The 12,961-nt window shown below is 55.7% G+C and overlaps 5 protein-coding genes and 1 non-coding gene across 6 annotated transcripts; 5 read left to right on the forward strand and 1 right to left on the reverse strand.

The window, feature by feature from the left end:
* Nucleotides 1–1,306: 1,306 nt before the first annotated feature.
* Nucleotides 1,307–2,082, reverse strand: ColSpa_10751 (uncharacterized protein; the record flags this gene model as incomplete). The annotated part of the gene is made up of 3 exons (XM_049276963.1): nt 1,307–1,531; nt 1,659–1,934; nt 2,011–2,082. 3 exons carry the CDS (start codon nt 2,080–2,082, stop codon nt 1,307–1,309), a joined length of 573 nt encoding a protein of 190 aa, XP_049132920.1.
* A 2,446-nt stretch (nt 2,083–4,528) lies between these two features.
* ColSpa_tRNA_281 lies at nt 4,529–4,609 on the forward strand. Its single transcript is given in 2 exon segments — nt 4,529–4,564; nt 4,575–4,609. It is a non-coding gene; the product is annotated as a tRNA-Gly (tRNA).
* Nucleotides 4,610–5,846: 1,237 nt separating this feature from the next.
* ColSpa_10752 (NADH-dependent flavin oxidoreductase nadA) lies at nt 5,847–7,344 on the forward strand (the record flags this gene model as incomplete). The annotated part of the gene is made up of 3 exons (XM_049276964.1): nt 5,847–6,439; nt 6,518–7,087; nt 7,152–7,344. 3 exons carry the CDS (start codon nt 5,847–5,849, stop codon nt 7,342–7,344), a joined length of 1,356 nt encoding a protein of 451 aa, XP_049132921.1.
* Nucleotides 7,345–8,575: 1,231 nt separating this feature from the next.
* ColSpa_10753 (target of rapamycin complex 2 subunit bit61) lies at nt 8,576–9,394 on the forward strand (the record flags this gene model as incomplete). Its single annotated transcript, XM_049276965.1, has 2 exons — nt 8,576–8,631; nt 8,665–9,394. 2 exons carry the CDS (start codon nt 8,576–8,578, stop codon nt 9,392–9,394), a joined length of 786 nt encoding a protein of 261 aa, XP_049132922.1.
* A 1,253-nt stretch (nt 9,395–10,647) lies between these two features.
* Nucleotides 10,648–11,382, forward strand: ColSpa_10754 (uncharacterized protein; the record flags this gene model as incomplete). The annotated part of the gene is made up of 2 exons (XM_049276966.1): nt 10,648–11,041; nt 11,150–11,382. The coding sequence occupies 2 exons, from the start codon at nt 10,648–10,650 to the stop codon at nt 11,380–11,382; spliced, it is 627 nt and encodes a 208-aa protein (XP_049132923.1).
* Nucleotides 11,383–11,431: 49 nt separating this feature from the next.
* ColSpa_10755 (uncharacterized protein) lies at nt 11,432–12,190 on the forward strand (the record flags this gene model as incomplete). Its single annotated transcript, XM_049276967.1, has 1 exon — nt 11,432–12,190. The coding sequence occupies one exon, from the start codon at nt 11,432–11,434 to the stop codon at nt 12,188–12,190; it is 759 nt and encodes a 252-aa protein (XP_049132924.1).
* Nucleotides 12,191–12,961: the final 771 nt, after the last annotated feature.

Raw genomic sequence — 12,961 nt, forward strand, 5'->3', positions numbered from 1 at the left:
CTTCAACAACATCCCAAGCCAAGGACTAAAGTCGGAACGGGAGAGACGTAGATGAGAGCCGTGACCATCATTACTACACAATCTAGGTACCCATGATCTCGTCTTGCTCCCGTGGCACTGGTAATATCATCAACGCCCAGCATCCCCACCCCCTCCCCAGTCAAAACGCTCCAGGCGTAGTTGCAATTCTTGATGGGCCAGTCTGGTGCGTCCCAGTACCTCGCTTGAATTCCGCTGCGGCTTGCCTTGTAAGTTTGAGCCCGAAGTATTGCTCTTTGCCGCTTGCTAAAACCACAGTGGACAGATTCGATGGTGGCCTTGAGAGAAGCCCTGGCATGATACGAGTTTTCCGGATAACACAAACGCCTCGAAACAGTAGTAAGTCCGTCCGTTGTTAACGTGAAGGTTTTTGGTGTCAGAAAAGCCCTCGAGTGGGGCATCAAGAAATGTGTGGTGATACTGGTGATATTCGCGGTGTTCCTTTCCATCAGTGACGTTGGCGTATGCTTCTTGAACTGTCGAGACGTCAATGGTCCCTGAGCCGACAACTACAAGAGGCGCAGTTGTGGTTTCTGGCACTCGGTATGAACGACTTCCGACTGAACTTCATCGTACCGCGTGAGGAATCGGCGCTCTCGCAGGCGGCGAAATTGACAAAGAACTATAGGCCAGGTTTTCCTGGCATAGGTCTTGACGTCAATGAGAAGAACGACGTGGGCATCATCTTGCGAGGGGTGGACGCTACGAATTCTGTTATCGGCGACAGGATTCTCGGTTTCGGATGATCTTATGTTACGTCGAGTGAGTATCTCATGCAGTGGGTTGAAGACAGGTTCTCAAGGGTTCGCTCCGGAGACAGCTCTGTCTCGCCGTGTCCTCACCGTTTTAAAGCCAGACATCTGCCTCAATACTAACCTATCCCGCTTCTAGGGCCGAGAAAAGAGGAACGGGGCGCTTGTAGTCGTTATGGGAGTGGCATTTGGAGTGCGTTACGGAGGATGAAACCTTTTCAAGCTAGAGGGAGACGTAGTCCTCGGGCATTATAGTTTGGAAATCGTAACAACGTTGGGATATTAGGTCAGTCAACCGCCTATGGCGAAAGAGTAATGCGTGATGAAGAAAAATTTAAACTTTGTATCCGTTGACCACTGAAGTTCCACTTCTAGCCATGAGATAACTCCGTGCTTATAACGGCCAATGGACCGAGGTTCTTGGGTCTAGCGAAGATTGTACACCGACAGTCGGAAGAAAGCCTCATAACAATGAACAGCAATACCGGAATTTCAGCATGAGATTGATTCCACCACTAAATGTCCAAGAAAAAAGTCTCTCCTCGCGATTTCATGGCCTCCACATTCTCCTCAGACATGTCCATCAACTTGTAGTACTTTGTTACCATCTCGGGCAACTTCGGTTCAGATTGCACAAGATCTACGACCTGTTTGCGAACAGTATCGGTTTTGTTCTCTTCCCGCTGCAGCAGTTTGGCCACCAGGAACCAAACTTTCTTCTCTTCATCCTTAAAACAAATCTGAAATTGACAATCATTGGCAATCGCTCGTCGTTGAGTTTGTTTCAATGGTGTGAAACAGAAAGAGGAGTTGTTGCTCACCTCTGCCTCACGTACAATTTCAACTGACCCAATTTGAATTTCGTACAACCTCCCTTGTCATAGGCATCACGCCCAAGCTGCCAGAAACGCGGCAAAGGGTCGCTATGGCTGCATCCTCGTCTTCAGCGGACGCGAGAGGGGCATCCAGGAATCCTGCATATGCATCTCGGACCTTTTCTTCGTCGGCGAGGTCGACGAGCTGGTTGAACGCAGCCTGCGTTTCCGAGATGGGTACTTGGGTTGAGAGAAAATCGGTCCAGGCACGACTGTATTCCTTCTCAAGAGCATCGGCATCGGCAGGGACGTTCCTGCGTAGCGCAGCCTGTATGGATCCGAGCATTGTGTTAGCTTCAGCATCACAGACAATTAGAAGCATAGTCCAGGGGACTTTGTCTTACCACAAAAAGATCTCGAAGGTCAAAGGTTGCCTTCCATTGCTCCTGGCTCATAATCCCGTCAGTAGATGGCATTTTCAGCTCTTTAATGCGGTGCTGTAAAAAAAGGGAGGTGTGACTAAAACAAAGCAGAATTTGTCTTTCAACGTTGAAAAAACACTCTTCCTCAGTTATCCAGGCAGCAGAGGGAGTTCCTCACAGTACGGGCGCCTGGCGTTGGTTGGACGACTAGTTTTATTTTGCAAAGCCACCGTTGCTTCTGTCCGTTCTGCTCAAAACAGCTGCATGCGCTCGCAGGGTTGCCTAACAGTTGGACCTGTGAGCACGCATACTGTCATCTTATTTGCGGGCCTTGCACCTGCAGGCATCACTTATGAGCGCAGGTTTATGTGGCTGAGGCTTGGCAACAATTTTACGGGCATTTCACTTCAAACTTCGGAAAAGATCTCATAGTCGAACATAGCTTCCACAAAACAGACATAAAAAGATTAAGTTTAAGAACAAACAAGTATAGAAGCATTTCAGCAACTACAGCCGATTTCCTGCGTGTATGCACAAACCTCTGGAGTCAGCCTAGAACAAGCGTTCACCCTAGTAGTGTCTCAAAATCGTCAGTAGCCTACCCCCGGCGAATAGGTGTTGCGAATACAAGCACCTTCTTTAGGGTCGGCCTTAGTAATGATTGTGTTAATTAATAATATCCGAGAAGTCCGGAGATTGGCCATGGTTTGTTTGACCTCCCATTTTCAAACGTGGCAGAAGACCTCGGCCCTTGTGCGACCTAGGCAGCCGCTTGCGCTGATTCCACGCTGTGCACTGCCAGTGTTCTAAGCTCTCATTCAGAAATGAATTATGAGAGCCCATGGTAGTTTAACGCACCTTACCCGGACGTCACACTTGCCTAGCCCTTTTGTATCAATCAGACAGAGTCGACTGACTTCCTCTTTGACATGTTTTCAGGCAAGGAAATGGCATGTAAGATTGAGATCCACGCGTTAAGGGTAAGGATCAACGAGTTCGTCTTTTCTTCCCCTGCTGTAGTAGCCAACGGCCACGGAAGAAGCTGTAAGGAGGCTGAGAAGAAACGTGGCTGGTAGTTGACGCGCTATCAGAGAGACTTCTACAACAGTTTTGCTCCTTATGCTTATTCCAGTCGGTTCCTTTGTATCTGAGTCATGGGCGGTGTCGATTAATTGCAAATGATGGAATCGATTTGACTTCACCAATTTCGAACCCCTTTGTTATTGAATCCTTCCAAGATGCACTAACCCAAATGCTTTTATTTTGTTATCGTTTGCTACTTTTCTTTGGATCCGCTCCACCTCCACGCTCTTATCTCCATATACGAACGATTTTGATTTTTCCGTTTCCCTGTGGATACTACTTTGGAGGAATGCGGTACATATTGCCTGTCAATATATTCTCTCCTGGAATAGGTTCTTTTCTGCATTCAATTAAAATCTCCAGGGTCGCCCCCCAGGAACTAACAGCAGCACGTTCCGGTGTCAGAGCCGCATCAACCTATACAGTACCTTTCGTGACCCATGGAGCTACACTTTGGACTACCCACAAATAGGGGACGAGCCTCAAAACCCAAAGTGCAGAATGCCGACATGACCAACGATTAACGAAGGCTGGCTGGAAATTCCAAGAAATCTGCTGTTGCCAAACCCTAGTATAGCCATTAGAAGAGCTTATAATTCCACTACGTGATTCACTAAGTTCCTTGGGGTGCTAAAGTTGCTAAATGTAGTTGACTTTGGGTGAGGGGCTGAAATTGACCGGTTTCTTTGATGATGGCTTCCGGTAAATATGGTATGCAGCTCGCTGACACACAATGTTTCGAACGTCTCTGGTGGGGTTAAAAGTGCAGTGAAATGGCTGGCAAACCGGAACACAATTCAACCTCCGCCCTCCCCCCCTCCCATCCTTGCTATCTGCAGTGCGAGAACGGAAACGACAACATGGTTGGTGGGTGATCTGGTCAATCTGCGCCCAGTCGCAGTCAGACTCCTGGAATTGGTTGTAGTTGGTTGGACATGTGGCCATCCCACCGACTGCGGAAACACGTCAACCCCCCTGCCGCAGGACAGAGCCAATAAATACGTACGAAGCCATTCCATCTATTCACGGATTTTCTGGAATTTTCGAGACCTCTATTCCCTATACATTTTGGCTGGGACAGAAGTATCAGTGATTGGGATATCTCGTGGGTTGTAACGGCCACGTGCCAGGCACAAAGTGAATGCGGCCTGAGGAGACCGGAGCGACGCGGTTCCGATTCATGTGTGGCAATGTCACGATGTCTATACTGAGGGCATTGCAACATTTTATTACAGCAGTGGTCCGGCTGTAGTCTCCAGCCATGAGCGGATCTCCAGTCAACGTGCGTTGGCACAAGCAAAGTGCTAGAGCGTGCGACGACATCTCTCTGGTAATTCTCGGGTTCCCACGGGTTCTTGATGCATCCCGTACGAAGACCAGCAACAGCGGATCATGGAAGCAAGCGATCCCATCACCAGCGCCGATGGTTTAGTGGTAAAATTCTCCGTTGCCATCTAGCAGCGTCGGGGAGCCGGGGGTTCGATTCCCCCTCGGCGCAATTCTTTTGCTTTTTGCCGTTATCCCCCGAGAGGAATGGGACGGCGGCTGCCCCGGGAATGACGAACTTTTGATCTGATGACCATGCTACCGGTATCTATCTATCTATGTATGGGCAGCGGGCCGGACCGTTGAGGCCGAGTCATGGAGCGGGCATCGGCATGACGTGCCGGTGCAGTCATTTTTGCCCCAGATCGAGGGAGCATCCATCCATCAGAAGTGGGATTTGGGGCCGTCTGCCATCGCTGTTATCCTCACAAACGCCGGCCGGGCACGCACCGTCTCCATCTCGCCGCTGAAGCTGCAGAAGCCAGCGAGGTACCCTGATGCATTGGAACCCCGTCAGAGACAACCAGAGAGTGTTACGATATGGGAGCCCGTGGACCCTAATGACCCTGACCCTGCCGCGGAACAGCGGATCGAAGTTGGATTAGAAATCTGACGGGGCGCTTGGCGGAGGGGTTTGAAGAAGAAGCGGAAAAGCTTCGCTCGGCTTCTGGTTCGGTCGCAGCAAAGCCCTTTGGCCACTAACGAGTCGCGGAGCCCTACGCTAGTCCGGGGCCGCGTCCCCCACCATGACGCACACGACTGTTTGGCTCTCGCGGGTGCCCGGTTTTGGCGCCGGGGGTGCTGGCCGATTGGATGGGGATGGGCGACTGTCTACCGAGCTGGTGGCCTGGATGGGGGTCGGGAAGCCGAGGTGTCTCTGTGCGCTGCTTACGCCGGCTCTGCGGTCGGTGCGGAGCGGGGCGGTGCGGTAGTTGCAAGACGGCGTGCTGAGAATGGTTGGATGTCAGGAGGGACAGCCGACAGGCAACCCGAAGCAACCCCGAGGGGGAGCCCTAGTCTCCAGTCATGGTGGCGTGGCAGCGGTGTGTCTGTGTGTGTGTGCCGGCTCGAGGATAAACAAATCATTACCAAGCAAACGTCCGTTTCACGTCAGTGGGCGTCGGTTTGGTGCTCCACGGAGCTTCCAAATCCATGGTAGTAATGACGAGACTGGGAGAGCGGCGAGCGAGAGAGTGGGACACGCATGTCCATGGACGCGTACGTACAAAAGCGCCGGTCCCTCCTCCGGAGCATCTCTCCAGAGACTGGTGCAGAGAATCAATATACTCTTATTGCTGTTTTTTGCTTCACCCAAGAACCATACACGCAAACTTACGTTTCGATCCCTTCTCGAGGCATAATTATTTTTAGACTTTGGATACCTCACACACACGCACATTACCTACAACATGGCGCCCAGGAGATTCGCCGCCGAGGACGTGGACCCCAAGCCCCTCGCGGAGCCTCTCAAGTTCGAGTTCTCGGGCAAGACGGCCAAGAACCGGTTCATGAAGGCGGCCATGACGGAGCGGCTGTCGACGTGGGACGCGCAGCAGGTCGAGAAGCGCGGGGTGCCGACGCCGGAGCTCGTCAACGTATACCGGCGGTGGGGCGAGGGCGGGTTCGGCGTCATCCTGACGGGCAACGTCATGATCGACTACGACCAGCTCGAGGCGGCCGGCAACCCCATCATCCCGCCCGGCGCGCCGTTCGAGGGCGAGCGCTTCGAGGGGTTCCGCAAGGTCGCCGAGGCGTCCAAGAAGCACGGCAGCCTCGTGCACGCGCAGCTGAGCCACCCGGGCCGCCAGGTCGCCTCCCAGATCAACCCGCACCCCATCTCGGCGAGCGACGTGCAGCTCGAGGGTGATGTCATGGGCATGACATTTGGCAAGCCGCGCGCCATGGAGAAGGAGGACTTTGAGAAGGTCATTAATGGCTTCGCGCACGCCGCCGAGTACCTCTACCGCGCGGGCTTTGACGGAGTCGAGCTCCACGGTGCACAGTGAGTCCCTCCATTCCCCTTCCCCTCTGTCGGTGGACAAGAAGTTTGAACGATGAACTAATACCGCTTCTCCCGCAGCGGCTACCTTCTCGCGCAATTCCTCGCGCCGAGCACCAACAAGCGCACGGACCAGTACGGCGGGTCGCTGGCCAACCGGGCACGGCTCATCCTCGAGATCGCGTCGGCGATCCGGGCGCGGGTGACGGATCCGTCGTTCAGCCTGGGCATCAAGGTCAACAGCGTCGAGTTCCAGGAGGGCGGGTTCACGACGGACGACTGCCGCGAGCTGTGCGCGGCGCTCGAGGCGCACGGGTTCGACTTTGTCGAGCTGTCGGGCGGCACGTACCAGAGTCTGGCGTTCGAGCACAAGCGCGACTCGACGCGCAAGCGCGAGGCCTTCTTCCTCGACTTTGCCGAGAAGATCATCCCGGAGCTGCACAAGACAAAGGCCTACGTCACGGGCGGCCTGCGCACGACGGCCGCCATGGTGCAGGCGCTGCAGACGGTGCACGGCATCGGGCTGGCGCGCCCCATTGCCAACGAGTTTGACCTGCCGCAGAAGATCATTGATGGCAAGGTCAAAAGCGCCATCGACACGCTGCTCGGCGAGGACAACTTCGGCCTCACCAACATGCTGGCCGGCACGCAGTAAGTTTGCCCCCCGGGTGTTTGACATCTAACGAGAGAGAGAGAGAGGACTGACAATCGACAGGATGCGCCTCGTGGGCCAGGATAAGGAGCCGCTGGACCTCACGCAGGACAAGTACAAGGAGGTGTTTGAGAAGTCGATGGCCAAGTGGTCGGAGAAGATGGGCAGCAACGCGGACAACTCGGCGTACGGCTACATTGACATTGAGGGCACGACGGTGCAGCCATTTGGCACGCCGTACGCCGCGGCGGCGTAAGTTTACGACGAGACGAGCACATGATGCATAGAACTGGCGTTGCTTAGACATAGAGGAATGAAAAAGTTTGGATTGTATGAGCAGTCGTGTTGCGAGTGGTGCCTGATGTGGTTGATGGTGATGGACGCTGATTGGTGTACTTTGCATGCAGCCTCGGCTATTCTAGTAAAAGATTGAAGACAAGACTGTTAATCACAGCAACGGACGGTATCATACCCAAACAAATGGCCGAACCAGCCGGGATAGCCCATGTCGGCATGTCAATTCCTCACGGCATCCTCAGGTTTCGGCGGTGCGAGCTATGGGATTCAATGCTTCGGGCTTCCCGGGAGCGCCAGGAACATAAGCGCCGGCCAACACACAGACGTGAAGAACAGGGGACCACGGATGACAGGCCGACAGGATATACACTACTAGGTACATACCATAGTCGTATGCAGGTTATCAGACCGCCAGCATGGAACATGCCAACCAAACCCTGCGGCGCGGAAGATCAGACTGGACAAAGTCAATTGCAGGCCACGGACGCTTCCATGACACAGCCACGCGGTGGAGGGCGTTAACCGCATGTGCATCAGAGGTCGATAAATGAATAAATGAATAAGAACAGAGATACAGAGGCAAAAAACCAAAAAGATACAACTGGGATGTACTATGTACCATGTACTGTATTCTACGTACTATGAATGCACTATGGGAAAAACGCCGGCGGGCAGTGACGCCCGCAAGCCCCACCTTCCCCCGCCAATGCGACCCCGGGACTTCCTTCCCTCCCCTGCGTACACATGGCACATAGTATATAGTACTACTTTTATGTATGGCAGGCACGTACACAGCACAGCACCCCTGCGCCTTCCTCCCACTTCCGCCCGCTTCCAGGGACCTTCCAGGCTCGCGGCACTAAATCCGGCGCCTGGCTGTCACCGACCCAAGCGGCAATCTCGTCCCAAGTCCCGCGAGCTTCCCCTAAACTAAACTCCCGTCCCTCTCTCATTTCCCTCCTCCCCCACCCTCGCGTCACCACCTCCTGAATGTGAATGTGAATGTCATAGCAGCTCGACCTCGCGGCGCCTCCCACTCTCGTTCAACTTGTGCATCGCAGCTTCGGCGGCAGCAGCAGCACACCAGCACCACCAGCAACAGCGATGCCGCGGACGACATCCGCCATTGCTCGACGCAAACACGTTCGCTAGATTGATCCAGACCACACCCTCGCTTGAGCTTCTCAAACATGTACGTAGCCACGCCCGCTCTCATTCCTATCTACCACCCTCGCACCCTTCGCAAGTGACGTAGCCTAGCTGACGGCCCCCCCTCCAGGATCGAGCCCGCCCTCCGTGTGCGGCGCGCCATCACGGCCAACGATGCCCTCCTCGTCAAGCGCATCCTCAAATCCCACCCGCGCCTCCTCCACAACCCCGATAGCTCCCCCGAGGGCCTCTCCAACTCGAACCTCCACCTCGCCGCCTCGCTCGGCCACCTTGCCATTTGCCACGTCCTCGTCGACCTGGGCCACGAGGACCCGGATCCGGCCCTCAACGAGCACCACCAGACAGCCCTGATGCTCGCCGCCGCCGCAGGCCACACCGAAGTCGTCCACTTCCTCTGCGAGCGCAACCCCGACGTCATCCTCCGCCGCGACGTGCGCTGGCGCGACGCCATCATGGAGGCCAGCCGCGGCGGCCACGACACGGTCCTGCAGATCCTGCTGACCTACGTGCCCCACGGCGCCCAGGAGGCCGTCCAGCGCGCCGACCTCGACGGCAACACGGCCTTGCACTTCGCCAGCAGCAACGGCAACCTGCTCGTCCTCCGCACCCTTCTCGCCGCCGGCGCCGACGCAACCCGCCGCAACGTCTGGAGCTGGACCGCCATGTCCTACAGCGCCACCGTCCAGGCCGAGGTCTACCTCAAGGGCCTCGTCACCGAGGTCGAGAGGCGCAAGACGGTGAGACACGAGGTCGAGCAGCTCAAGAACACGGTCAAGGGTGCCGCCGCAAAGGCCGGCAGCGTGCGGGTTGTTGAAGAGGACATTGACGTCGACGATTGAGCCACGGTGCCCGGCCAAGACGCCCACGCCGCTGTGCCTTATCGGTTGCAGCGTGGCGGTTCGGAAAGAGCATCATGATATCCCATTCGTGCCCGTTTTACGGGCTTTTCGCCAAAAAAGCGTATCGGCGGCGGCGACAACAGCGAACTCTGCACCGTCGGTGGGGAGCACCACACAGCTGGACGGAACACGGATGTGACGGAGCTGGGAGCTCCAGGCTCAAGATAAGCGCCGATAACCAACGGGCCCCACACAGCCGGCCACTACAAGAGACTCGCGGAACCCGACGGATTCTTAGTCCTGAATGCCGGCGACACATCGTTAAACATCCGCAAAAGCCTGCGTCACACAACACCATCCTGAAGCTTGCTTCCCCGTCTCTGCCAAGTTCAAGAAGACGGTTCCCCTGATGTCGTAGTGGACTTGCCAGTCTGGAAACCCTTCCGTCTGGGTGGGGAAGATGCCAAGTTTGGTCTGGCGGGCGGTTGTTGACTGGAAGAGGATGGCAGTGGCTGACCTTGCTTGAAACTGGCTCGAGAGAGTGCTGGGGTTAGTCAAGCTCTAGGCTGGTTCATCGCATCAAGCTCAATGAGCTGGCAAAGCAGACTCCTTCAACAGATGCAGTTGACAATCAACGAAGCTGCACGTAAGTGGAACGAGTCCTTGCAGACTACATGACTGCAGCTCAGCTAGAGCCCAGAGCTTTAGGTGTGGCTTAAAGCACAGAGCTACAGTCGACAAGGAACTCGAACACTTGGAGGAGGCGAACAAAGTGTTTTACTTCAATCCCTCAGTCGACGCTTCGGACTCGTTTGCCAACCACCAGCCACATGTGCGACACGGGCCTAGTCAGAGAGATGAACAACTTACACTAGCAACATGGCACATTTAGTTGAACAAGAGACTGAATTACCAACTATTCTCCGGCCAGAAGTGCATGCATGAAACTCGTCATGAAGAGCAGAAGCTCGCAAGTTGATTTCCCCAGCCCGCTTCGTGCTCAGCAGCGGTTTTTGCGACGGCAACACGGCGTTGATTCACCGCTAAGGCGTCGTGGGCTTCTTACTCGTCTCAACTCGGTTGCGCTGATGACGACGGGCCTCGTGGTCGATTGGATGAGCATCACCGCAATCACACGAGCAGGCGTCTCATGTATCAACGGCAGCGAAGTTGCATCACTTCTGGTCTCAACTCTGACGTTCTTCCAGTCACCGAATCAAACGCCGCCAAACACCATTATAAGTTATGCCGCGATGACTGGTCCTTTTTTATTCTCCATCCATCTCGCATCATCATTCGCTTCCAGAGTTTACAAGCCTTCAAGCTCGACTAGGCCAGCATCCTGCAAAGTCCCAGGACAACCGCTCAATATCTGCTCCCCCGTAACCACTCTCACAGAGGTCATCGTGGCTTCTCACAACTCCTCCTCCGAGGAACCGGAGCACTTACCGTACCCAGCGACCAAGCTCATCATCGCCCAGTATTGGCACTGCTCGCGAGACCCTCCATTCTGGGGATATCTCATCGTCGGCACCTTCTACGACCCGCACAACAATATCGTTTGGAGCACCGAGATCTTTGCCTTTCAGCCCGACACGCGTCGAGATCGAGGCGCTCGATCAGACGCATCGTCGGAGTCGGACGTGGGTGAGTCACTCCTATTCACCCGTGGTCATTCACTGCCAGTCAGCCACTGCGTCGGCTTTCCAGCCGTATAAAACCAGCCCCTATTCCCGGTTGCTGACCGTTTCCCAGAATCAACTTCTAGCAGAGAACTGGACGACCGATTCGCCCGCAGCCTCAACCTTGCTCAAAGCACCAGCGCAAGAAACCCAGCATACGCCCCGGCATACCCATCACACCTCAACGCTCAGCATTTCTGGGACCCGACGCTCGCAGGACCCGTCCCCGGCCACTGGGTCACTGAATACGACCACCGACTCGGAAACTGGGTAAACACCTGGCAGCCGGACCTCCCTTACTTCTAACCTTTCAACTCCAACGTTGCATCAAGCCCGCTCACACACCCCGAACAACATGTCCAACCCCGTCAACGGCCACGACATGGACCCCCGCCGGCCACTTTTCAGCCCAACCAATGGCGTGCCCATCCCGCGCTATGGCGACGCCTACATCCCGCATGCCGGGTGGGCCGGCGCCTACGGAGGAGCACCAGGCTACGGTAACTACTACTACTGCCAACCCGGCCCGTACCCGTACCCCTCTTACCCCGCCGCAGCAGCGCCGGTGCCCTACCCGGGCTCGACGGCCTACACGTGGCCCCACGCGCAGCAGCCCGGAGGCTACAGCACGTACCCCCTCCAGCCGGGCGGCCAGGCGGCCTACGGCGCGCGCACGGCGCAGGGCCACCCGGCGCTGGACCCGCGCAACCCGGCGGCGCAGCTGAGCAACTCGACGGGCGGCACGGGCTGCGAGCCGGGCTACAACTACTTCTTCCCGGCGGCGCACACCAAGATCCACGTGTTCCGCACGGCGCAGCCGCCGTGGCAGCTGCCGGCCAACGCTCGCGTGCCGTTCGCGGCGTTCCACGTGCCCGTCAACACGACGCTGGCCGAGGTGCTCAAGGGCTTCGGCGCGTCCAACCCCAACCCCAAGAAGAACAAGTGCTTCGAGATCGTGCAGGCGGGCAACGGCAAGTGGTACAAGGGCCTGTGCTTCGCCGGGGACGACAAGGACATGATGAAGAAGGCCGTCGCCGACATTGGCTGGGACGCCGGGCGGACGGGGCTGCCTGGGCAGAAGCCCGTTGTGTGTGTGTGGCTGGTCAAGGATTGAGGGTTTGGTAGACACGGGTTTGCAGGGTTGAGACTTGGGTTGAGTTTGCGGGAGGTGCGGGAGGTTTGAGTCTATTTTCTACTGCGGACGTGGGGACAGCGGGGTTGGTATTGGGTTTTTGTGTTGAAGTACAGATGAAGTATTGCGCTGCGCGTGGAATCCACTCTCTACTCTGGTTTGTTTCTTTCCTGTCCAATGCTGGGAAAGGTCCATGTCTGTTACACTGGAAGTTGGTGTGCCCAAGTGCCGTGTTACCCAGTTCTTCTTGCGCGAGATGCCGCTGGCGTCTATTGTAGAGTCCAATCGTCGCATACAAGCTTGTCGTGGCCTGCAATGCTCGTATTGACGCGGAGGTCATCTCTGTTAAGGACAGCGCCCCTTTTGCGGAGACTCGAGGGCAAATGTCCGTCTCTGATTGGGCGTTCCTGGCCCAACGATGCATGGGGCGTTGATATGAAAAAGAAAAAAAAAGAACCATTATAGTTGGTCATGGAGATGGAAATGGATAATGTCGTGAATGCTGGCCTTGTTTCTGTAGTTCATCTTGAGCTGGTCTGGTCCAAGTCCTCAACTCCCATGAAAAGGGCATGTCGACACGCAATCGTACCAATAATCAATGACCTGTCTCCCATCAACCTCCACCGCCGCGTATCGAGTACAATAACTATTGCACATCAACGCTCAAGCGCGGGATCTCGACTCAAAGGAGTCTTTGTCCTCCGTCACCGCGAAGGCGAGACTTTCCCATCTCAGCTGCAGAGGACCCGAGGA

The sequence above is a fragment of the Colletotrichum spaethianum genome (assembly GCF_022836535.1).
Source record: "Colletotrichum spaethianum MAFF 239500 DNA, contig39, whole genome shotgun sequence".
In the NCBI taxonomy this organism is placed as follows: Eukaryota; Fungi; Ascomycota; class Sordariomycetes; order Glomerellales; family Glomerellaceae; genus Colletotrichum; species Colletotrichum spaethianum.